The 25549-nt window shown below is 41.8% G+C and overlaps 2 protein-coding genes across 10 annotated transcripts in view; one reads left to right on the forward strand and one right to left on the reverse strand.

Annotated features, from left to right (window-relative positions):
• Window positions 1–4406: 4406 nt before the first annotated feature.
• On the reverse strand, window positions 4407–11185 carry UBE2T (ubiquitin conjugating enzyme E2 T). 2 transcript variants are annotated; one of them, XM_026480448.4, is made up of 7 exons: window positions 11117–11185; window positions 8208–8378; window positions 7619–7688; window positions 5985–6090; window positions 5775–5873; window positions 5546–5629; window positions 4407–4797 (listed from the first exon to the last, which is right to left on the reverse strand). In XM_026480448.4, exons 2-7 carry the CDS (start codon window positions 8314–8316, stop codon window positions 4672–4674), a joined length of 594 nt encoding a protein of 197 aa, XP_026336233.2. In that variant the 5' UTR covers window positions 8317–8378; window positions 11117–11185; the 3' UTR covers window positions 4407–4671. The 2 variants fall into 2 exon arrangements, with proteins under 2 accessions (XP_026336233.2, XP_057171706.1); XM_057315723.1 differs by having other exon boundaries at window positions 11104–11156.
• A 4412-nt stretch (window positions 11186–15597) lies between these two features.
• PPP1R12B (protein phosphatase 1 regulatory subunit 12B) overlaps window positions 15598–25549 on the forward strand; it is a 207402-nt gene continuing 197450 nt past the window's right edge. For all 8 annotated transcript variants that reach the window (XM_044377710.3, XM_057315719.1, XM_044377707.3 and 5 more), the window contains exon 1: window positions 15598–16063. In XM_044377710.3, the coding sequence (XP_044233645.2) occupies window positions 15773–16063 (291 nt within the window). In that variant the 5' untranslated portion in view covers window positions 15598–15772. The remainder of the gene's footprint in view (window positions 16064–25549) is intronic.

Here is a 25549-nt window from a genome sequence, read left to right on the forward strand (position 1 = left end):
GAATTCCACCATCCTAGTTCCCTGTTCCTTCCGCTCGCGCCCTTTGCCTGGGGCCCGTCTTGCTTTGGCCGCCCCGGCCCCATGGCCGCTTCCCTTCTTCCGGGAACATCAGTTTGGCTTTTCCAAAGGCAACGATCCCCACTGCTCCCTCAGGCATGTGGTTCTGGTGGTGTTGACTCCACTCTAGGTTCCAGAGCTGGGATGCGAGCCAGTCTTCTCGGTTTATTCTATTCCCTGGCCGCAGTGATCGGTCCAAGGATGGGCTCCTATCTCAAGTCCTTCTGAAGACTTGCCTGACAGTACATTTGGACTTCTGAGTTTGTGATACGAGGACTTTCGTTTGTTCGTGTGAGTTCGTTAGAGTCTGTCACTTGTAAATAGGCTTCTTGGACAAACCCCCCCCCACCGATCACCCCCTCCCCATGGCCCAGGAGTAAACCCATTGACCTCTTACCAACTGTCAGGGTGGACAGGGCAGTTATAGAGTGGGAATAAGGAGCAAGAATGATGTCGGCATAGGCTGTTGCGTGGGGATAGTGGGAGGTGGGTGGGAGGCCCCAGGGAGTAATGCAGGGCAAGAGAGTGCTGGGGGGGGGGTGGAAAGGTAGGTGAGAAGGTAGCTGAGACCAGCCTCATTTATTTCATCAGTGAGTCTGACGCCAGCAGGCTCTGGCCGTGGATCCCACAGGTAGTTAGGGGATCACAGAACTGCCAGATATCAGCACTAGGAGACACCTTGGAGGTCATGGGCCATCAGGGGACGGAAACCTAGACATTCCCCCAGAAGGAACCACATCACCACCTGACCCTGTTTAGGGAGTTCCCCAGACATAACTCCCAGGTCTGGAGAGAACCTAGCAAATAAATAAAAAACTCACCACTACCACCACCACGACCATCACCACCAGCACCCCAAAAGTAAGTTGCCTCTGATGGGAGGTTTGGGAGAAAGATCCCTCAGCAGGGCTTTTTTTGAAGCAGAGTTGCAAGGTCCTGGTTAAAGGATGCAGACCATGGAATGAAGGGGACGTACTCTAGTGGGATTGTGGGATCAGGGGGAAAGGCAAGCGGGGAAAGCACATGAAGGGGAAAAATCCTGGAGTGGGGGTGGGAGGTGGGGGTGGGGTGGAAGAGACCCTGGATAACCTGTCATCCTTGATGGAAACAGAGTCGGAGAAAAGGATGGGCACTTGCTGGAAGCCATGGTAGGAGCCAGGGGCAACTCGCCAAGGAGCAAGGAGAAAGTGGAACGTGTCGTTTCTGGGCATAGCACATCGGGTCCGTCACCCCGGGCTTAGCCAGCCTCTCCCGGGCTTCCCTGGCAGTCCTTTGTGGGACTCCACACTGCCCTGCAGCCAGCCAGCCTGGGGAGCAGGTTCTGAAACCACAGCCCCCAACCCCCCACCCTGTTCTTGCCTCCCTCAGGCTGCCCCAACCTAAACAAGACAACCTGGGCAGGGGGGCCACACGTTGATGGAAAAATACACACTTGGCTGGAAAAGGAGCTTTATTTGTGTGTGTTGAATTCCCACAGCAGCCGAAGGATAAATAGCTAGTCCCCAGCCTTAGCTTCGAGACTGCCCACAAGGTGGGTGGTAAAATCTGTTCTTATTTAGATAGCTTTTGGGGAGAGGGAGTGGGGGCAGCAGGAGAGGGGAGCTTGGAATCTGCAATGTTTATATGATCAGTCACGGATGTCATCTCTCCTCTTTAATTAGGGGTTTGTAGCGGGGAAACTTTGCTCAGCTTGCTCGTCCTAGGAGCAGAGCAGACTGGCGAGTAGGCGAGGGGCAGGACATCTTTTTGGGGTCCAACTGTGGTTGGACCACTATCTATCTCTGTCCCGTCCCCAGCTACGCACTACCCCAGCACGCATTTACCACCCCAGTAAATGTCAGCACTGTGCCAGGCCCTCTACCGGGCGTTTCATGTGCATTATCTCCGTCAATCCTTACAACAGCCTCATGAGTGAGGTACTGTCATTGTCCCCGTTCTATGGGAGGAACCCAAAGCACAGAAAAGATTGAAAAGCATACTAAGGGCACACGGTTGGTAAGCAGCACTGCCGGGGCTGGGCTGGGGTCGTCTTGACCCCAGTGTCCATGCTTTTATCCCTTTTTCCATTGTTTCTTGGGCTGGGGGTAGGGACCTGGGCATTTCTCATTCTCATTTTCTCTCATTTCTGTTCTCTAGCACAGGTCCTCTGTACTTGCTAAGAGATGGATAGATAAGTTCTAATCACTTCTGGCTCTGTTTTTCTTGCAGTTAGAGAAGTTTCTTGTTGCCACCATATCCCCAGCACTTGGAGTCAGACAATGTACACACAATGGACACATTTTCTGATAGGTTCAAATGCTATGAATAAAGGGAATCAGGATAATGGGCCATAGGCTAGAGGGCCTGGGACTCAAGGTGCTCCTTTAGATGGGACAGACGAGGACTTTCTGGGGCAGCTACATTGGAGCTGAGGCCATCCTGGACAACGTAGAAATCCCTGAAGAAGGAATGAGCTAGATGTATCCAAGAGGTTGGGAGTGGCTTGTGTGGCCGGAGTGTGGTGTATAGGGGTAGAGGGTATGCCATAAGGATGGAGAGAGAAAGCCAGCAGGGGCTGGATCAGGGTCTTCTGGCCCAGGGAAGGAGTCTTTTTTTTTTTTCCTAATTGCAAAAGGAAGCCACTTGGAGGGAGGGAAGTAAAATGTGGCTTTGACATCATCAAAAGATCATTCTTGCTGCTGTGAGAAGTGTGGACTATAGAGGGTCAAGGCTGGAGGCAAGCAGACATGGTAAGGGCTGTGACTATAGAACAAGTGAGACGAGAATGCCTTGAACTAGTGTTAGTAGAGGGACGGAGAAGTGGCTGGTAGAACTGACCAGATCTGGTGCCAGATCAGTTGTGTAGGGGGTCTGTCCCATAGGAGGGGCTCCTTTCCTCCAACGCTTCCCCATCTCACACTTCATGTCTGGCTTCACCCTGATCAGTCAGCACATGGCATTTCCCTGACCACAGCGACTGGTTTCAGGGGGGTCCAGTCATAGGAACTTTCTCTCCATGGCCTGCTGGGTGTGAATTAGAAAGTACATACCCTGACTGCTGCTAGGAGACACTCTGAAAGGGGAGTATGTTTAAGGAGGAGACAGCCAAGACAAAGTTGTTACTCTGGATGGCAGGTGGAGAGAGGCTGAAATCCTGGTATTGTTGAGCCTCTGAACACATCAACCCAGATGCTCACCCTATCCCTGGACTTGCCATTTATTCCATTAGAACTTCCCGTGTTGTATTGTCACCAGTCTGAGTTGTATTTCGCTCACAGCTGAAAGCATCCCCACTGATACACTAATGTTATCTAGGAACCCCAAATCTGGCTTAAATATGCATGAATATAGGAGAAAAGCCTGGAATAAAATCATTTCTGGGCTTTAAAAAGAGAACTAATTTTGAGAAATGGGTTCAAGAATTCTAGAGAAGTTGGAAGTGGATGAAGTGGGAGATACAAAAGAAATTTATATTTTCGCGTATGCCATCATCTGTCATTAACGGATTATATAAATTCACACTTCTTGTCTTGTTTGCCTTGAGTCCAATACCACATGTGTTCTGTGGCAGGCTGTGCTGAGAGAGGTACAAGGTAACTCATAGGTGGTTGAGTAGACATTGCCCTTTCAGAGATGCTCCATTTTACGTGCACGGTGCCTAGCCTAGGTATAAAATCACTGCACCGGGATGAAACTGCTACACCGGGACATGGACAGGGACAATACAGTCTTTATTTTTCTACCTAAGACTCCTAATATCTACATTCTTCAGAAAGTCTTTCACTCAGTATGGGCAGCCTCTTTCCACTTCAACTGATTTCTGCTCAAATCCGTTTTCTCTGTCATCTCAACAGAATAATAAATTCTAAGTAGATTATAAAATCGTGAGTAGGGGATTCAAGTTTGACACCTATCTGTTCAGAGTAGGACTTGCCATGAAACGAAGCTAGTGACAGAAAGTGATTACAAAAATCCTTATTTAAAGTTGTATGATTATTTGGTTAATCTCATGTCTGATTTTTTCACCATTATTTCTAAAACACAAGCACAATGCTCGGTACACAGCAGGTGTTCCATAAATACTTAGTACCATGGTAATTCTGACCAGCTATGTAAATCACAAAAAGTGAAAACTGCAAAAAAAGGAACAAAATGGTCCATTACCTTATTCCCACATTCTGTTAAGACTTCTGAAAACCTAGAATCCTTGAAGGCCTGGTGGTAACTGAATTGTTTCCAACAGCGATTTTACATCTACGTCAAACATTGACCATCCCTAGTGATGTTGGTAAGTTGGCAAAATAAAGACAACAATTCCAAATATTTTAACATTCTTATTATATAGCTTTCTGGACAGTTTGCTCCCAGACACACATTCAGGATAAACACACACTCGACATTAAGTGGTTATTTATTTTTCAGGTTTAAAAGGTTTCAAACTACGTATGTACAAGCTAAATAAAACAAACGAGCCTCAGAGAATCAGTGTGAAGCAAAACACATAAATACACAAGGTCTGTGTTACAGGACACGAAAGATGATAATGTCATCAAATAGAGAGAAAAACATCGAGGAGAGGTAGGCAAATTAGACCAACTTAACAAAGAATATATTAACTACGACCAAGACAAACCCCTAAGCATCAGGGCGAAATTTCTTTTCTATGCCTCCCAGCTGCCTGGCTTTCCTTTTCTGCGTCGTGCTGCACACTTCTGAGTCACCAGCCTCCGGCCGAGCGTCAGGTATCTCTTCCTCATCAGCCTAAGGAGCAGCAGACACGGTAACATGTAAGGTTCACACTAGGAGCCAGGATGGAGAACAACGAAGTGCTACTGTAATATTCTTTCCAAGTACTTCTTTGTTGCCTCTCATATATGATATTCCCTTCCAAAGCATCCTCCTCAGTCTTCTGTATCTTTTTAAATTTTTATTTCTTTTCACAAGTAACTGCTACTTAACTCAATCTGAAGGATGTTACAACTCAGCAAGAACCAGAATATGCAAGTCTTTGTGTTCCTACAATTTGTATTGTTAATTGAGGAAGCTCTATCAACTTAAATTGGGGAAATTTTCCTTCTCCCTTCTATGAAAGGTCCCATAAGAAATGTTAATTTCCCCCTCTCTCCTATACCTCTCTCACTCCTTCCTGATTCTTGCAGTAGTCCTTTCTCAGTGCTAAAAAAGAAAACTTCCAAAAAAGAATCGGAGTCACCTCTCTTCTATCCTGTTACCCCCAAGAATATAAAAAAAAATTAAGCAGATGCTGCCTGCCCTCTAGTGTTGTCAAAGATGACAACCCTTAGGAAAAATGTACTGTTGGTTGAGCTACCAGGCTATTTTGTTGAGTAACTAGTTAGAAAGTTGTAATAATAGGAGAAAAAGATCAATTAGCTGCTCTGGAGTACAGTACAAATTTGGCAAAGTTGATAACCATTTATGCATTTACAGATAAATACACTTTTAATGGATTGACAATAGTAGTAAAATCAGAACTGCACAATCATCATACCTTCTGTTTCTGTTTTGCATGCTTCTCTGTCCACTGCCTGGCATTCTTGAGGAAGACTGGCTTGTTATATTTAAATTCGGAAGACTGCGACAAAATCATAGAAGAGTCAATGGAGAGAAGAATGATTTGTAGCGGTTAAGTTGCAGCTGCCACAGCTATCCTCATACATGAGAAGTGAGAGGTATGAAGAAAGAAGGACATGTGCTGCAGAGGCAATGAGGATACTTACTATGTCGGCCATGAGTGGGTCATCAGGGTTGGGTTCGGACATGAGCAGCTGAATAGAAGTCAGTACAGTTGCAATGTTGAGAGATGGTCTCCAGGCACCCTATACACAGATAGGCAGCTGCTTTTGTATTACTAAGAATGTGATACTCTAATTCAAGTTTTATAGATGAGAACCACACAATGCTGTGTCCACCCTTTACCCACCACTCACTTTTGGTGGCAATTTGAGAACATCTAAACAAATCCTTCCAGCAGAATCAATGTTTGGATGATAGATGGGAGTCAGAAATCGGATCTGAGGAGGTTCAAAGGGGTACCTTTGAAAGCACAGAACAATAGAGAATTTTTATTGAAGTATGTTTCATTATAAGCATATATTATAAACACCTTCCTGGTGACTAATCAGGAAGACAGCCTTTGAGAGGCAAACCTTTTCTCTCCTCAAATTTTTATTATGAAAACTTACAAACAATAGAAAAGTTGAAATAATAGCATTAAAAACACTCATGTACCCACCACCTAGATCAAACCACTTTATCCTGTAAATACTTCAGCACGTATCTCCCAAGAATAAGGTCATTCTCCTATATAACTGCAATACTATCAGTATACCTATGAAAAAATTAAAAATGTATTCCTAGTATCATCTACTATTCAGATATCCTCAGTTTTTTTTTTATAGCCAGGTTTTTGAAAAACAGGATCAAATTAAGATTTATACATTGCATGTTTTTTTTAAAGATTTACTTACTTGAGAGTGAGCACATGAGAGCGGGCGTGCACATGTGTGGGGGAGGGGTAGAGGGATAGGGAGAATCTCAAGCAGACTCCCCACTGACCACAGAGCCCAACACAGGGTTCAATCCCACAACCCTGGGATCATGACCCAAGCCAAAATCAAGGGTCAGACACTTAACTAACTGAGCCACGCAGATGCCCCCACTACATTTGGTTATTATGCCTTTTTAGTGAGACACAAACCTTGGGAAATTCCCAGCCTGTTTTCAGAACAGATACATCACATGATTATCAAGCTACTTCTCTCAGGACTTTAACAAGTTTGGCCAGGATCTGATCTAGTGAAAAGACATCTACATATCAACAGTTAGACATTCATTTCTTCCCTTCCCCATTCTGCACAAAACTACAACTACAACTCACCTGATGAGAACCTTAAAGGAGACCTGAAGTAGGAGGGGCCTCAACATAAAGACAGAAAGTAGAATGGTGGTTGCCAGGTGCTGGGGGGAGGAGGAGCTGGCAAGTTACTGCTGAATGGGTATGGAGTTTCAGTCTGGGAAAATGAAAAAGTTTTGGAGATGGATGATGGTGATAGGTGCGTAACAGCATGAATACACTTAATGCCACTGAACCAAACACTTAAAAACGGTTTAAATGATCAATTTTATGTTATGCATATTTTAGCACAATGAAGAAAAGAGAGGCCTTAGATGTGATCTAGCCCATTTTTAGAGAAGGAATTTGAACTCCAGAGAGAGGAAATAACTTGCCCAAGGTCACATTACATCATGATAAGAGTAGGATTAAAACCTAGGACCTTTAACTCCTACATTTAATACTCTACTACATTACTCTATCTTCCAATAACCGTACTTTACCTTGCAAGTTTAGAATCTAATTCACACTGGGCGCCTGGGTGGCTCAGTCAGTTAAGCGTCCAACTCTTGATTTTGGCTCAGGTCATGATCTCAGGGTCGTGAGATTAAGCCCCGCACTGGGCATGGAGCCTGCTTAAGATTCTCTCTCTCTGCCCTTACCCCACTCCTCATGTGCTCTCTCTCTCTCTCAAAAAAAAAAAAAAAAAAAAATCTAATTCACACTAACCTCTCAGGAATGGTAACTTCCAGCTTGAAAACACCTTTTTCATAAGGTGTGTCAGCCGCACCTAATATTTCTTAAAAGAAAAAAAAAGGAAATTAAGAGGTAATCAGATGATTTGAATGACTACTCCTAATAAAGTCTACGGTCCTAAAGAAAAGTTGGGTCTAGGACAGTAATTCTCTCTTAGGGCTTTAACAAGCTTCTCATGCAATGCAGCAATGTACCCAAAAAGTTGATGGTGTCAAACAAATACTGACCACAGATCAAATATAAGCTGCAGATTTGTTTTGTCTGTACTGCAGTATTCTAATTATGTTTCCTGTCTGGCCTCACAGATATTTGAGATGGTGATCTTTGGTCTAAACACTGCTTCAGAGCTAATGCCCAAATCCTGGCTATAAATCAGCAAAAGGTGTAATAAAAGGCCAAAGAAGAAATGTCAAGCAAACCTTTTATACATGTAAACAAATTAGGTTTAGAAAGATGGTAAGGTACTTTGACCTTGCCATTGTTCTCTACTTTAGAATATACAAATGTTCAGATTTCAGCACAATCTTTAATAGGATCGTCATAGGCATGACATGATACCTACGAGCTTGCAGATCATCCATTTTGTCCTTATCTTGCCAGCAAGTGATGCCTGGGGGTGGCTCTGTGGCTAACAAGTTCAGCTCTCTCTTCAGACGTGAAGCTCTCTGCATGGTCCCAAGTAGAAGGAACCACCCACGTTCACTGCACCACACTAGAAGCTGGCTGGGATTCACTGGGGAGAAAAGGGGCAACCTTGAAATAGTCAGCAATAGCGACTTGAGTTTTTAGCACATGGCTTCAGTTTAGTGAAAAACAAACTCTTCATATTAATCCCTACTCTGAGAAAGGAATTGGGAGTTTTTTCCATTTCCTTCCTGTTATCTATTCAAGCACAGTTTAAAAATAAATGTTCTGCAAACAACAAAAACACTACAAGTTTTCAATTAATGCCTGTTTCCGCTGACAAATTATAAACTCATAAGGGTAGAGCCTGGGTCTAATTTTGCTCCCCACTGCATCCTCAGTATACCTGGCCTAGAAAAGGCTTGACAAATACTAGCTGTGGGAGGAGGTCTATATATGCTTTGTGAGGACAGCAAGGAATGAATATGATGGAGATAGTGTCACTCTGAGATATTTGTTAGTGCATGCTTAAATGTCTGAGGTTTTCTCCAAGTATTCTGGATTCCACATCCTCCCAATTCTTCAGTATTTCCAATCTTTTTCCCATCAACATTCAAATATGCTCAAAATCTCTCTCATCTAAAACAAACACCCGCACCTACACACACTCAGCACCCTTCCTAACTCTAGTTCCCCTTTAGCTGCCACTCAAAGGATACTAATCTTTTTGATATGAGTTACATGCAATATCTTCCAGTTTGTGGCATGTCTTTTTTCATGTCTTTTAACAGACACACTATTAACTTTAACGTAATCAATTTTAAAACCTTTTCCTGTACAGTTACACTTTTATGTATTAAATTTTTCTTTTTTCCTAAACTTAGATATTTGTCTATATCTCCTAAATGTTTTACAATCTTGCTTTCACATTTAAGCCTTTAATCCAGTAGGAACTGATTTTTGTGTATAGTGTGAGGTAGAGGTCCACTTTTGGATCTTTTCCTCCATATGAATAACCAATTGTCCTAGTCCTTTTTATTGGAAAGTCCATCCTTTCCCCACTGATAGGGTCATAAACTAAACTTGCATACAGGTGTGGATCTGTTTTGGGACTCTTCAATTTGTTCCACTGGTCAATTGGATTATCTTTGAGCCAATACCTCACTGTTTTAATTACTGTAGCTTATTAATAAGACTTGATATATAGTAAGTTGAGTTCCTCCGCCTTGTTCTTTTTCTTCAGGCATGTCTTCGTTATTCTTGATCCTCTGCTCTTCCGTATGAGTTTTAGAGTCACCTCATAAAAGTCCACACATATATACATCTCAGGGTCTGGTTCTGTTTTGTAAACTGAATACTCAATTTGGCAGTAAACCTAGATTCAGTAGGGTTTAGATGTACTAATTTATTCCAGGCTCACTCACAAAGGCTTAATTTACATTAAAAGGTCAATTTATTAATTTATACGACTATGATAAAATTTTTAATTTAATCCCATACATTCCCTCCTCAAGCTATTTCTACTTGGAAAACTAATTATAATCAGAAGATTACCTGGTGGGCACAAACTGTAGTTATTGGACGGTTGTTATGATAATCATACACTTATATCGAGGCCATCTACCTACACCATACGGATGTTTAAAGGAGACTAAATTTGTGTATTGGCTAGGTAAAGACAGTCTCTTGAACTGTGCTGCAGACAAAATGGTCCTTTGGATCTTCCTTTTCTAATCTCCAGGCTTGCTGCTCCTCCACAATTCACAAACTCTTCCAGAAATATTTAAATGAGATTTATAATACTACAGGTGAATTAAACTGTTAGACAGAATTACATTACAACGGTCTTTCATATAAATTATTTTTTAAAGTACTTCCAAATTTCCTTAGACGCACCCATAAGACCATCATCTTTTGGAAACAGGTATTTCATTGGATAAGTTACCTTGCGTTTTATACACAGATCTTTACTACTTTTCTCAGTAAGCAGATACTGAGAAAGCGACCACAATAACACAAGAATCCACAAGAAACAGAGCATACCTTTATATAAAATGAGAACCCAGGGGGAAAGGCAGGGTAAAGGGATTAGAATAGGATGAGAATAAGCAAGACAATTTCTCTAATGGAGGCAACCAGACCCCAATCTCACTATATTAACACGAATTGGTATATGACACTCCTTGGCTCAAAAGCTATCAATTACTGCGCATTTTCTGGGCTCAAAGGTTCTTTACAATCAAACCCCAACTTCATATCCAATAACTACTCCCCACAAACTTATGCTTCAGCCACACCGACTCCTTTTTGCTGCCCATTAAGGGTTTCATTCTCTTTCCCATCTGCAGACAGTACACATTAAACGATCACTTCTTGTCCTTCTCTAGTAAAGCATCCCAATCCTTCACGCCTTTCCATCGTCACCCTCTCTGTGCTTCCACACCAACTTGCATCGGGAGTTATTATTCATCTCTGACCACTTCTTCTCATGGGACAAAAATCCCTTGAGGGCGGGTATAGTCGCCATAATCTTTTCTTCCTTTTTAAACCAACAATGCCTACAGTATACAGTAGTAAGTCAGAATAACTGGTGTTGGAAACGTGGGGCACACTTCTCCCTGCGGGGCACGGGCGGCTCGGGCAGCTCTGACCACCGACGGGCTGCGTAGAATCCAGCAGAGCCTCCGCTCAGCAGCCGCTTCTCCCAGCTTCTCCTTCCGAAGACAGGAAACTCCGACATTAGGCACAAACAGGACCTCTGGTCCCCAAGATACACAGGGACCACGGCCGGGACGCGTTCTCTCCGCTGGAGAATCAGAAATCACCCCTCTTACCTGTGGTACTCACCTCACAGCGTAGCACCGCCCGGACCAGCTGCTGCCCACGCCAGCGCACTTCCAGACGGTTGGCGTCGCTCCGCCTCCCGCCACGAGGGGCTTGCGATTGGCCCGCGGCAATGCCCGGGAGAGGAGCGCAGCCCCTAATTGGACAGCGCTCTGAGCCTGGCTTCCGCTCTCGCCGCTTTCAAATCAGAGCGCGCGTCGGACGCAGTCACTCCCGCTCGTGCGCGGAGGTGTGGATCAGGGCCGGGATGTTCGCCGGTTCGGACCGGATGCATCAGTTGGTGTGGCCCGTGCGGTGGCAAGTTCAGTTACGAGGTCAGCTCTCTTTATCAGAGCAGGGAAGGAGCTGGAAATCTTTCATAGGAGGAACAACGAAGAGAACTGGAAATATTTGAACTGGAGTAGGGACTGCGTGGTACGTCTCTTCATTTAATGGAAATTTTTACCGCGTCAGGGGACACATCGAAGATCAATGTATGAAAGTTAAAGGGATGCAAAATTTAGCCCAATAAAGCATTCTAGCAATGAGACCCCCGAAGAACAGAACAGGTGAACTTGGGACGTAGTGAATTCCTTCATCACTGGAAGTGTTCAAGTGGAAGTTAATTAGGGATGCAAAGGGGATCCCTGTATTGGGTAGAAGTTAGAATACGTGGCTTTGAGGCCCTCTTCCAACTCTAAAAGTGTGGTACTACCTGACCAAGGAAGTACCCGTTTATGGTCAAGCCAGCCTTGACTTCTCAAAAGTTCTTCGGCTCCAAGAGCGTTCATGGGTGGCTGGGACCTGACCTGAATCTAAAGGACATGGCTGGAACCTGACTAGCCTTTGGGAATACTGTGGGTGGAAAAACAACACCCCCCCCCCCCACACACACCACCCCACCCCACCCCAAGCCCACATCTCACTGCTTTCAGCTCATTGTGTGGTTTTGGAAGAGTGGTGGCATAGGAATAATGGCCATTCTAAACTTGCAAACCAACGTAATTCTGGCCACTGCAGTGATTTCTGCATTTAGTTAAAATCGGTGTTAAGTAGCAGTGTTTCCCCGAGCCCACTGCATGCATGTTACCTCCCCCCCAGAGATCCACACATTCCCTAGTACTCTATGATTCTACCCTTGGGATCCTCACATTGATTGAAAGAATGAATCAACTGAAGTAGCTTATGAATTACAAACATAAGGAATCCTGGGACTGCCCAGTCTAATTTCCAGGTAGTTGCTGGGGTTTTGCATTTATTGTTAGTATTTACTCACTGTAGTGAAGTGTTTTCTGTCATAAATCTGGAGTTGGCTGCTTATTTTACTACCGATATTTTGTTTTAATTCCTTCAATGTCTTCTTTATTTTCTTCCTACCCCAAATGTAATTGTATTTCAATTACAGTTCTGTCTTCAGAACTGAAACTGATCACTTCCTTGGGTGGTTCTCTGAGAAATGAGTCTTTAAAATGTCTCTTAGAAAAAGCAGGAACTATGTTGAGTCTGGTGGAAAGGAGAGATGGGATCATAAAACAAGGAAATACCGATAATTTTGACAACTAAACTGAAAAGGATTGAACAAAAGAAAAAAGGTAAAAAGAACTCTACAGACTAAATGTACAGTTTCCATTTGTCCACTAGAGGGAGGTATGTTAACTGATGAGAATAGAGGCCAGGCTGAAAATGTTTTGTTACCTGGGTACAGGTGTCATTGCTTTTAAAAAGGGAGGATTCTAATACTGTGATTTATTTTTTAAGTGTATGTGTGGGAAATTATTTAACAAAAGTTTCTTCACAAAAGAATATAGATGCATCATAGCCAGCTCACTTAGTACATTTAAAAGCACAAAAATTATATTTTATTTATGCGCAGGATTATTTGCCAGAATTTACTCACTTGAGTATAAAAGATTTTATTTCGCATACAGTATTTGTTTAGTAAATCTAAACTATTATGTTTGTTTAATGGGCTGATTATATAAGTTTATTCTCAGAACGTCCTGGTTGGCAGAAGATGTTTCAGAAAAAAACTTCCGTGATTTTACTTTTGAAAAACTTTTTGAGCCATTATACGCAGATTAATTTTGTTTTATTTTTTTGTGGCATGACTTTTTTTTGGTTGAGCCAGTTAAATTAATTAGATTATAATAATTATTACTGCTTTTTGTAATCATGCGGCTGAAGATACATTCCTCTCCTTCCAGGTAGGGATGCAGTTAAATTACCCAAGGAACTTAGGACAATCTCCAAAGAGGGTATTATATACTCTAACAATCTAAGGGGGGAACGGAAGCAAATAAAATAAATATAGTAAGGCAGTATTTCCTGGAACTTCCTAGTATTGAGATTGAATTCTTCCTGTTGAAATGTAAGTTCACCTCTTAAGAATAGAAGGATTTAACTTGGACTTGGGCAATTTTAGCTTATTTATACAGCTGGAGCCAGATAGTTCTTCTTCCCTGATTCTGAATGTGAAAATAATATAGCCAAAAGAAATGTAATATTATTGATCCCTGAAAATTTTACCCCAGTTAAAAATTCTTATTACAAAACCATTATGTTGGGGCACCTGGGTAGCTCAGACAGTTAAGCGTCTGCCTTCAGCTCAGGTCATGATCCCAGGATCCTGGGATCAAGCGGAGAGCCTGCTTTTCCCTTTCCCTCTGCCTTTCCCCCTGCTTGTGCTCTTTTGCTCGCTCTCTGTGTCAAATAAACAAAATCTTTATTTTTTAAAGAAGATTTTATTTATTTCAGAGAGAGTGCACGAACAGGGGGAAGGGCAAAGGGAGGGGAAAGGGAGAAGCAGACTCCTCACTGAGCAGGGAACCCAAAGTGGGTCTCCATCCCAAGACCCCTGAATCATGACCCGAGCTGAAGGCAGTCACTTAACCGACTGAGCCACCTAGGTGCCCGCTTATCTTTTTTTTTTTTTTTTTAAGATTTTATTTATTTGTCAGAGAAAGAGAGAGAGAGAACACAAGCCGGGGGAACGGAAGGCAGAGGGAGAAGCAGGCTTCCCGTGGAGCAAGGAGCCCGATGCGGGACTCAATCCCAGGTACCCAGGATCATGACCTGAGCTAAAGGCAGACGCTGAACCGACTGAGCCACCCAGGCGTCCAGTGCCCCCACATCTTGATTATTTCATTGCACATTGTTATTCACTATTCACAAAGACTCTGTAGTAAGAAAATTAGTATTTGTAAAGTATTTAAGAATATCTGATTAAAGCATATTGTGGACAGACATGGTATTCTTAAACATAACACTTTGCATGTCATTTTTCATTTAATTCTCAGTTCATCTCAGGAGAAGTTGAGGCACCCACAAATGTTCACAATGGAATATGATAAAGTTTCCCTTCACAATGTCCTAATCAGTTTTGTAATAATTTTTAATAAAAAATTTTAAACATACGGAAGACTTTGAAAACTTACAGAAACTAATAATTGTATATGTTCTCTTTCACTATGGACAGCACATTTAATTATATTTGTCCAGGGCTAAGGCCCTGGTGGGGTATAGGTATTAAATCAATCATACAGGTTTCATAACCAAGCTCACTGTAAATATGAAAATGTCCTGCTTGCTGCCTTAGAAGTTTAGTATGCCCCATTGTTGTCTTTTTGTAATTTTGGGGGAAAATCACAAAAGACAAGGCATCCACTGTGTCTCCTAAGAATTTAAGATCCACAAAAGGGGTAGAGAAGAAGGAGGGAGTAAGAAGGGAAATTAGTATTTAATTAGTATAGTAGTGAGCTGATATGTGCCAAGTATAGTACTAGGTAGTCTTGAATGTATTATTTAATCCACAGGACTATTCTGTGAGGTATTACCATTCCCACTTTATTATCAGGAAACAGGCTCGGGGAAATCAAGCAACTTGTTCAGGGATGTTAATTCAATTTGAATTGAAAGCTTTTATATTCTTTCCACTATCGTTGAATGCATCCTTTTCTGGATCTTTTTAGAACCTAAAATATAAGTGTCTCGTTGAAAGAATTTATGTATAATATGAGACACTGTATATGTATCCATGTTCCTCCTCCCCACGCACCTTTACATTTACTGTGATTAATACAGGGTAACGTATTATACGCTGTGATGTAAATAAAATTTACATTTAGAACCAGGGCATAGATATGAGTTTTTCGAGTACTTTATGTCTAATTTTCCCCAATAGAAAATAGGGATAATTACTGCCTCTTTTCCACTTCAGAGGACTGATGTGATAATTAGGGAGCCAAGATTAGGCAGCGGTCACAACGGGAACAAACTACAACTCCCGAAATGCTCAAAGAGGCTGACGCCGGTCCGGGACACAGTTCCAGCTTTAGGGCAAAGGTGACCCTCTGGGTCCCGCGGCGAAGTAGGGAGCGGTCGGTCCTCGCCTCTTCCCTGATGCATCCAGGGATTTGTAGTTCCCTCAAGGCCGTGGTCTGCCCTTAGGGCCCGTCTCTCACTACAAGTCCCGTGATGAATCGAGGCACGGGCAGCGCCTGCGTGTTGAAGCCGAGGGATCGTGCGGGCGGTGCTACTGGCGGGAGGAGTAAAGATGGCGGTGCGGGGGTCTCCGCCTTCTGCTCCCGGCTGAAGCGCTCTGAGGGAAGCTGCAGCGGCAACTGGGGCAGCAATAGCGATCCAGTGGTGGTAGTTTCAGCAGCAGCTGCTGAGGCGGGAGCAATGGCGGAGCTGGAGCACTTGGGCGGGAAGCGGGCAGAGTCCGCGCGAATGCGGCGGGCTGAGCAGCTTCGGCGCTGGCGGGGCTCGCTGACAGAGCAGGAACCCGCCGAGCGACGAGGCGCGGGGCGGCAGCCGCAGACTCGGCGCGGGAGCCCCAGGGTCCGCTTCGAGGACGGTGCTGTTTTCCTGGCCGCTTGCTCTAGCGGGGACACCGACGAGGTGAAAAAGCTTCTGGCCAGAGGTGCCGACATCAACACGGTCAACGTGGACGGCTTGACAGCCCTGCACCAGGTAACTCCCTTTTCGGTCTTCTAGGCGTCCAAGACGTCTCCTACAGATGAGCCTGTGACCCCTGCGGGCCGCCCATGGGGAGTGTTAGTGTCACCACCGAGCCCTTCTGCACGGACACTGGTCCTTTGGGGCTAGTCGGTTTCATTCTCGTAAGGCTTCCTCCACTCATCAAGTCTTTTTCCGACCCCGGGGTCTCTACCTGAAGGAGTAGTGTCACCCCGCTGCCTGGTCAGTGTTTGTATTTCCCTCCACCTACTTGAGTTGTCATGGTTACTGATGATTTGGTCCCTGGTGTTATCCCTATAGATTAGTCATCTTCACTCTGGTTGGTGTGCCTGTACACTGTGTCACTCGTATAAGCATAGTCAATGTCATTTGTCTGATGCCTTTTCAGAAAATTCAGCTTTCTGTTTGTGTGACCCTATTACAGAATATCTTAGATAACTCGGAGAGTAAACCCCTATATTGGGTTAAGGCAAGCAGATCTTCTGAAACGACACCTATTGTTTTGCTGGTTTGTAAAGATTCATGAACAGTTTGTGTCTCCTACAGGCTCCTAGAACACCCCTGACCCTATTGTTATGGGTGTCTTCTTAGGAGTATTACTGCCCTAAGAGCTTCCTATGGAGAACTAACCTACTGAATCACTTATGTTTGTTTGATACTTGTGGAATAGTCTTTTTCTTTTCTTTTTTCTTAAAGCTTTTTACAGAAATCGTATGCCCTATATATAGCTATAGTATATGGGTTGTGGATAACTTAACAATATTGTGCTTAGTAATAACACTTTTACTTCTCTCATCTTACGCAACAGATTCTTACTTATGCAGTAATGTTCAATATATACTGACTCCACCCTCCCTCCCCAAGGGGAACTTCATCGGTTATTTTGGTGAGCTGAGAGCCGGACACCCACTTCTAGTCTTTCTTATTTTTCTTTACCTGCTGTGTGTACAAAGTGAATGTGTTGGCATGAGAATCCACTTCTAAATAATAATTCCATTTTGTGTCATATCACTTCACTGAATGTATTAGCCAGTAGCCTAAAATTATTTCTCACCGTGTTTGCAACCCTTCTCTTTCAGATGGAAGAACCTTCTCTTCTGTTCATCCTATTTGTATCTGTTTTTTTTTTCCTGCTTATAATAGTGCCCCACCTAAGGTGACAACCAACATTTGTATAGTCCTTTGTTGTTTAAAAATTCTTATATATGTCTTCCACTATGTGAATCTCAGCAGTGATTCTTGAAGTAGGTGTGGCAAGTAGTGTTGTAATTCCCATTTTACAGATGAGGAATCTGAAGCTCAGAAAATTCTTACTTGTGCAAGATTAGAAAGGAGACAAGTTGCCCTTAGGCATGGATTTTTCAGACTTAAAATTCCAGAGCTTTATAGCTCACCTAAGAGGGTCATATTCATTATTTTAAGCTTCTGAACTCTTTGAGAGGGTGAATATTCATTTTTCAAATATATTTGGGATGTTGAGGAGATTGAGATCTGGGTTCTGGAAGGAACCATTTCTTGGGTTCATGGATGATAGAGAAATAGAATTCAGCTTTCTGGTCCACGTGCTCCTTTACTGAATCACTATTCTATCAAAGCACAGCTTTCTTAGTGCAACTCAGTAGCTCTGTTTCTTCTAAGGTGACTCTGCTACCAGAATCTGGTCCTTACCATTCACATTTTAATAATGCCCTGAGAAAAGCATCTGCTTTGAGGTCACTCTGGTAGATCTCCTTCTTATACAAGGTAACCACTTTTCTGATCCCTTCTGAAAGACTGACTTTCTTGGTGCCTTTCCTTCTATCTTAACTACCATCCCAGATTGTGAAGTACAACTTCTCTCACTTCATATGCTTCTCACCTTCAGTAATCTCTTGAAATAGGAGAGGAAGGAGATGACAGCTACGAGGTTTTAAAACAACAACAACAACAACAACAACACCACCTGCATACACAATGTAGGCATTCGTCCCTCTTTATGGGCCTGGCAATGAGTTGAATTGAATAGGTATACTCAATACTAGACAAATTCAGCTAAAGATTAAGCTGCTTGAAGATTTGAGGCCAAACCTTCTGTTGAGAAACCATCTCTTTGTTTGAATCAAGACAAGGGGCCTTTATTGGCTCAGGAACTCTTTTACAAGTCAGTTTCCATGGAGTGACAGTATATTTCTCCATGCTCTGAAGAACTCTTAAGGTACATAAAAGGTTATATTCAAAATGTGAGACTGGAGCTGCCAGTAGCTGAACAACTTGCTTTGTGACTGATTGTCCTGTAAAATGAAGAGTGGTACAATTATCTGAATTATTTAGTTAAACTATCCATCTGTTATATAAGCATAATATGAATTATCAGGATAATTGCTTTCTTTCTCCCTTTTGTTTGGCCATGGCCTCTTGACCAACTGTGAATTACCATCTTGGCGTGTTGGAAGAAACCCCCAGGTGATATTGGTGGTTGATTTTTCTCCTCCCCCCACAAGGTCACAGTAAATGATTCACACTTCAGGTTGTGGTGCCTTGATGCCACTTTTGACTTAGAGACCTTTCTTTCTTGGCAGCCTTTGCTTAGGCCACGAGGTGCTTGAGTCAATGATAAGCTCCAGGGGGCCTATTAATAATACTTGAAATAGACTGAGGTAAGAAATATCTCAAAGGTTAGACCTTCTCTGATGAAAGCCTTGAAAACTGATGCAGACTAACTAAACTTGGGTGAATAAATTGTATATGCCCTTAGTATCCCACAGTTATCAATGGAAATTAGGCATTACTCTTGATTATATAACCCTTGAAAGCATTTGTTTGCTCACAGAGGAATTCCCGTTTCACTTATATATGTATGTGTATATATATATATATATACACACACTATAAGTCATGAAGTATGGATTAATCTACATGGGGTGGTACTTCTTGAAATTTCTTTTATTTTTATTTATTTATTTTGCAAGGTTGATAGTTATCACCTATCTTGGTATCCTTAGTATTACAATCTTGGGTGCTCAGGTGTACATACAGGCTCTTAAAACTCTATCTACCAAATTGTTGGGCTGTTGTAAGAGGCAAGTGCTTGCTTTCAGAAAGGAGGCTTTCTGGGATTTGTTAGAATGAGTGCTTGCATATTTCTTCAAAATATATTTTATTGGCACTTGTATCTGTGTTGGGTGTAGTGGATACTAATGTCAGTCCACATAGATGAGGATGATTCTGTACTCAACTCAGAAACTCAGGTCGGTTTTGTAATGGTCTCAGAGTCCAAGTTTGGACCCTCAGGGACACCCCAGACTGGAATTCAACTCCTAGTATTTTCTGTTATTCTTCAGCTGCCTCCATCTAACCCTGTAGCTTCAGGGAGATTAAAATGATCTATTTCTCTGGAAGAAAGGTGGAGACAGGAACAGATGAGGAAGGAGGAAAAGCAGAGCAATTTATATCCCCAGTGAGACAGAGTAAGACAGAAGAAGACTAGTAATGATAATGTGTTCTGTTCAGTACAAAATAGTATGTATATGTGCCAACAGGTTATGGTGAAATAAAACTTGTATTCTTTGTAGTTTGTTTGTTTTTTTTTAAGTTATCTCTATGCCCAACGTAGGGCTCAAACCCATAACCCTGAGATCAAGAGTCACATGCCCTATCGACTGAGCCAGCCAGGTGCCCCTAAAACTTGTATTCTTAACCCTTTCTCTTTTATTCCAAGTTCACTGCTTATTTCTCTTATAGTTCCATCTGTGAAATGACTTTGCGTTACCCTGTGTATATTGATAAATTCTGCTAAGTGTCGGGATCCAAGGCAATGTGGGATTAAGAAAATCCTGTTGGCTTCTTCCTTATTGTGGATCTAGAACAGTCATCCTGAGTCATTTTAGTGGTTTACCTCTTCAGATTGGTTGATATGATGCATCAGACTATGTTGGGCACCTGGCTCCTTGCCTTACTAGTATTAGTCCCAAGTTTCCATGCCATAGTGGACCTCAAAGCCAGATTTGAAAAAATAGGCTTATTTTTATGGTGGGGTGTTTTGTTGTTTTGTTTTGTTTTTGAGTACAGATGCAAGTTACTTTTATTTGTTCCCTAGCCAAATTTTTGTTGCCCATTCGTAAAGTCCTGTAGAGTAGCAGTATACTACCATTTGGGCTGATTGAATCTTCTCTGTGAATATTTTTAAGTGGGCAAGCTGTCAGTATGTTTGGTTTAAGCATAATTCTGCTAACGGTAGAAGGTTGGACAGGTCCTATTGGTAAATTAAAATTAAGTCATTGCTTGCTTATTTTTAAAGTATTTTAAAATTAAAATATACTTTATAGGGATGCCTGGGTGGCTCAGTTGGTTAAGTGTCTGCCTTCGGCTCAGGTCATGATCCCAGGGTCCTGGGATCGAGCCGCATGTCAGGCTCCCTACTTAGCCGGGAGTCTACTTGTCCCTCTCCCTCTGCAGCTCCCCCTGCTCGTGCTTGCTCTCTCTCTCTCTGCCAAATAAATAAAATCTTAAAAAATAAAGTATACTTTATATACAGAAAAATTCACCTTTTTGCATGTAGGGTTCTGTGAGTTGTGACAAGTACAAGCAATTGTGTAGCCAGTACTACAGTCAACATATAGAATATTATCATTATCTCCAAGACTTCTTTGTGCTCCGTGTAGCCAACTCCTCCTCCCACCCCCACCCCCTGGCAGCCATTCATCTATGTTCTGTTCCCATAACCACAATGCCGTATAGATGAATCATACAGCATGAAGCCTTTGAATCTGGCTGCTTTCATTTGCTGTAATGCACTGACATTCATCCATTTTGTTGCATGTGTCAGTAGCTCACTGGTGGTATTCCAGTATATGGAAATACTACAGTTTGTTTATACATTCACCAGTTGAAGGACATTTGGATTATTTCCAGTTTTTGGTAATAATGAGTAAAGCTGCTAGAAACATTTCTGTACACGTTGTTGTGTGGACATGTTTCATTTTACTTTGGTCACATTCCTAGCAGTGGGATAACTGAGTCCTGTGGTGATGAGTGTTTAACATATTTTCTTAAAGATTTTATTTATTTATTCACTTGAGAGAGAGGGAGAGTTCAGGGGGAGGAGCAGAGGGGGAGGGACATGCAGACGCTGTGCTGAGCGCAGAGCCGGCCGGGGGCAGGGCTCCATCCCGTGACCCTGAGATCATGACCTGAGTCGGATGCCTAACCGACTGAGCCACCCAGGCGCTCCAATGAATGGTTAACTGTAAAAGAAACTGCCAAACTGTTTTCCAAAGTGGCTCTACCATTCTGCATTCCACCTAACAATGTATGAGTTCTGGTTGCTTTGTATCCTTACCAGTCCTTGATATTATCATTTTATTTAAGCTATTCTGATAGTTACATCATGATAAGTCGTTTTTAATGACAGTAGTAAGAATAGTAGTAAGAGCAGCCATAGTAGTTACAGTAGTAGTTGTAGCTCTCACTTATGTGGTATTTACTCTGAGCCAAGGACTCTTCTAAGTTCTTTTAATATATTGTGTGTAATACTCAAAACAACTCATGAGTAAGGTACTTTTATTTTTGTCTGGATTTTATAGAGATAGGGAAACTGAGACACCGCCCAAGGTCACACAGATAATAAATGGCAGAGCTAGAATTTACTTAAGCCCAGGCAGTCTGACTGGGGAGTCCACGTTCTTAACTTTATATTGTCTCTTACTGGACTAAATTGCCTCTCATTCTAAAAAAAAAAAAGAAAAAAATTAGAAAATGAAATTATAAAAAAAAGTTGAAAGTAATTTAAAATCAGGCTACTCAGAGATATATACTACTAACATTTTAGTATATTCTTTTCAGGTTTTTTTTAACATTATATTGAGTTGATATATATGTGTATAAGAGCATATTTACAAAGTTGGTATCATATACTGTCTCCTGATTTTTTCACTTAACTTTCCTTGTAATTGTTTTCTTATATCATTAAATATGCTTTGAAAGTAAAGTTTTTGACGTTTGAATAGTATGTCATCATTCGGATATGCTTTACTATATTATCTTCCTTGTTAGAGGTTTTATTAGATTGTTAATTTACTGCTAATATTGAATGCCTAATAATAGATTGTAAGTCTGTGTTAAAGTGAATGTTTGTTGATAGGTATAGTTTCCGCCCTCAAGAAACTCACAGTCTGGTTTGGAGATAGATAAATAAAAAACAGTTACTTTTAGAGTGTTAATTTCTGTGGTAACAGGGAAAGATGCCTCTAAGTGGAGGAGCAAAGGAAGACAGTCCATGATGATGGAGCCGTGTGGGCTGAGAGATAGGAGTAAGTACGGTGTGCAGGCAGAGGGGACACAGGGGGAGCCCTAATGGATGCGTTTGGAGGGTTAGGAAGTGGATGAGGGTAACATCCTAGAAGGCTTTGAACATCAAACACCAGGCCAAGACTGCTTGATGGAGTCCTCAGCAGAAAATTTTTTTGTGGGTTTGAGCAGGGAGGTTAACCCAACCAAAGTAGCATTAAGGAATATGAAGCTGCATTTGGATTTGAGAGTGATGGAAAGACACAGATGAAAGAACCAGCTGAGAGAATGCAGACGAGAAAGGAAAGGATAATACAGTTCTAGCCTGTGAGTCTGAAAGAATTTTGTTATTCAGATGGATACAGGATTCAGTTCAGTTTTGGACCGAGGAGCTCTGAAGACATCCAAGTACAAATACCCTGTAGGCATCTATGAGTCAAGGCTAATCATCACCTCCCTGTCTAGGCTCCAGTTTCCTCATATTTATGGAGAAATGAGAGTTGGATATTAACATAAAGGTGAGAGTTGAAACAATGAGCGTGGAGGAGGAGAGGAGAAAATATAAAAGAGAAGAACAAAAAACACAATTAGGTGGTAGGCAGAGGACATAGAAGTTCCCATTAGAGCCACAGGATTACATGGTAGGCTGACAAATGCCCCCTCAAAGATGTCCATGTCCTAATCCCCAGAACCTGTAAATATGTTGCCTTGTATGGTAAAAGGGACTTTGCAGATATGATTAAGTTTAAGGTATTGAAGTGGGAAGATTATCTTGGATTATCCAGGGGAGTCCAGTGTAATCACAGGAGTCTTTATGGGAGGGGAGGCAGGCAGGAGAGCAGAGTCAGTAACAGATGTGATGATAGAAGCAAGACACAGGAGTGATCAGAGGAAGGGGCTGTGAGCCAAGGAATGCAGGCAGCCTCTAGAGGCTGGAAAAGGCAAGAAAATGGAGTCTCCCCAAAGAGTCTCAAGGAGGAGTGAGCCCTGCCAGACGTTTGACTTTAGCCTGGTGAGACTGAGTTCTGACTCCTGATCTCCAGATCGGTAAGATAAGAAGTACGTGCTGTTTTAAGCTACTGTGTTTGTGGTAATTTGTTGCAGCAGCAACAGGAAACTAATACAGGGGAGATCCAGGAAAGCACAGTGATGCTGAGGAGTTTCAAGGAACGGATGGTCAATAATGTAAAAGGAAATTGAGGGGAAGACCTAAAAAAACAAAAACAAAAACCTGTCAGACTTGGCCATTTATAACCTTGGAAAGAACAGTTTCAATTGAAAGATGTTTTTGAGGGCTTTTGTAGAGATTATTTGAAGTTTTTTCTTATTAAGTATAAGTTAATCTTTCTGTTGATTTTCGGAAGGAAAAAAATAGGTCTGCCATCAGTATGATTCTTAATATAAATTAGGACCCAAAATATGTGGGAAGATTCCAGAAAGCTGGATTTTGGCTAATTCAAAATAATGAAAATGCTTCATTATTTATGAGTTAAGAATATTTTAGAATATTAAACTTGACTCTGGAAGCAAAAAGGTTATAGTCCTGTTACTGAAGGGCTGATTAGCTAGTTGAGATTATTTTATTTCCCAGTTCTGGTTTGGCCCATTTCCCACTCATTAGCACTGTCACTGGAGGGCAGCCTTAGTGGAGCAGTGATAGTACCAATAAACAGTTTCTTCTGCCATTTATTCTTTCACATTCATTTATTGAATGTCTACTCTATGCCTGACTCTGACGAGATCGGGCACATTCAGGGTGGTATGGCCGTAGACTACTCTATGCCTGACTCTGTGTTTCTTGTTACTGGTTACTTAGCAATTGATATATTTTAGAAATGAACTAGAATTTTGGGAACGCTCTCCAGAATAGCTGGTTCCTATTATCATTTATAATAGGAAATTGTCTACGTAGTGATTTTCTATTTTAGCATCGTGGCTCTTGGGGATTGGAGGAAGAGCATTATATTAATCAGTATTTGTGATTATTTTCATCTGTGCTTGTGGATTTATACCTTTATACCTAAAGATGGTGAAAAATGGAAGCTTGGGATCTTTAATAAATCTTTAGTGTTTCAATATGGTAGTAATAAATCCAGACTAAAGATCTTGACCCAGAATTTTATATAGGGCAAGAAATTGAAACCTCATTTGAAGCTTGCTCAATTTGTTGCCTTCGGGCATGAGGCTTTGAATGTATTGGGGATTTCCCCCCTGCTTTTGAAGTGTAATTTAAAAAATTGTTTTTCAGGAGCACCTGGCTGGCTCAGTCAGTAGAGAATGTGACTCTTGATCTCAGGGTTGTTAAGTTCAAGCCCCACGTTGGGTATAGAGATTACTTAAAAATAAAATCTTTAAAAAAAAAATAAAAAATTGTTTCTTAAATCTTGAATTTTAGATTGTAACCAGTGTGAGTAACTTTGGGGGGCTTGAAGTTTTATCAGGCAACAATGAGCTTATATTCATTTCATGAGTCAATGTAATTGGAAAACTGAATCCTTAGTTCTTAATATTGAAAATTGATCTGCATGTGGTTTCTAATGCAGTACTGTAGTGTGTTGTAGTTATGGGATGGGTTTGTGTAAGAATTTAGAGAAGATTTTGTACTTAGTATCTTAAACATTGTCATATTGTGACAATCTTTTGGAATCATATTCTCATGCAGTTTTGGGAAAGTATTTTACATTGGATATATATGGTATAAAACCTGACTGTTACTTATGAATTTTTGGTCTAGTGACCCACTTTCTTTTTATTTTTTTAAAAACTTTTTTTGGGGCACCTGGGTGGCTCAGTTGGTTAAGCGGCTGTGTTCGGCTCAGGTCATGATCCCAGGGTCCTGGAATTGAGCCCCTCGTCGGGCTCCCTGGTTGGTGGGGAGCCTACTTCTCCCTCTCCCTCTACCTGCTGCTGCCCTTCCTTGTGCTCTCTCCCTCTGTCAAATGAATAAATAAAAATCTTAAAAAAAAACTTTTTTATTGTAGAATATTTTAAAATATGAAGTACAAAAGTAAAGAGAATAGTATAAATGAATTCTCAAAACTTACCAACTCATGGCCAATTTTGTTTCATTTATAGGTCCTTTTCTCCTCATCCTCCAACCTACTGGATTATTTTACAGCCAATCCTAGATATAACATACTTTTATTTGTAAATATTTCAATATCTATTTCTAAAAGATGGAAATGTAATAAAAACAATTACAATCTCATTATCACA

The sequence above is a fragment of the Ursus arctos genome, unplaced genomic scaffold, assembly GCF_023065955.2.
Source record: "Ursus arctos isolate Adak ecotype North America unplaced genomic scaffold, UrsArc2.0 scaffold_2, whole genome shotgun sequence".
Lineage (NCBI taxonomy): Eukaryota > Metazoa > Chordata > Mammalia > Carnivora > Ursidae > Ursus > Ursus arctos.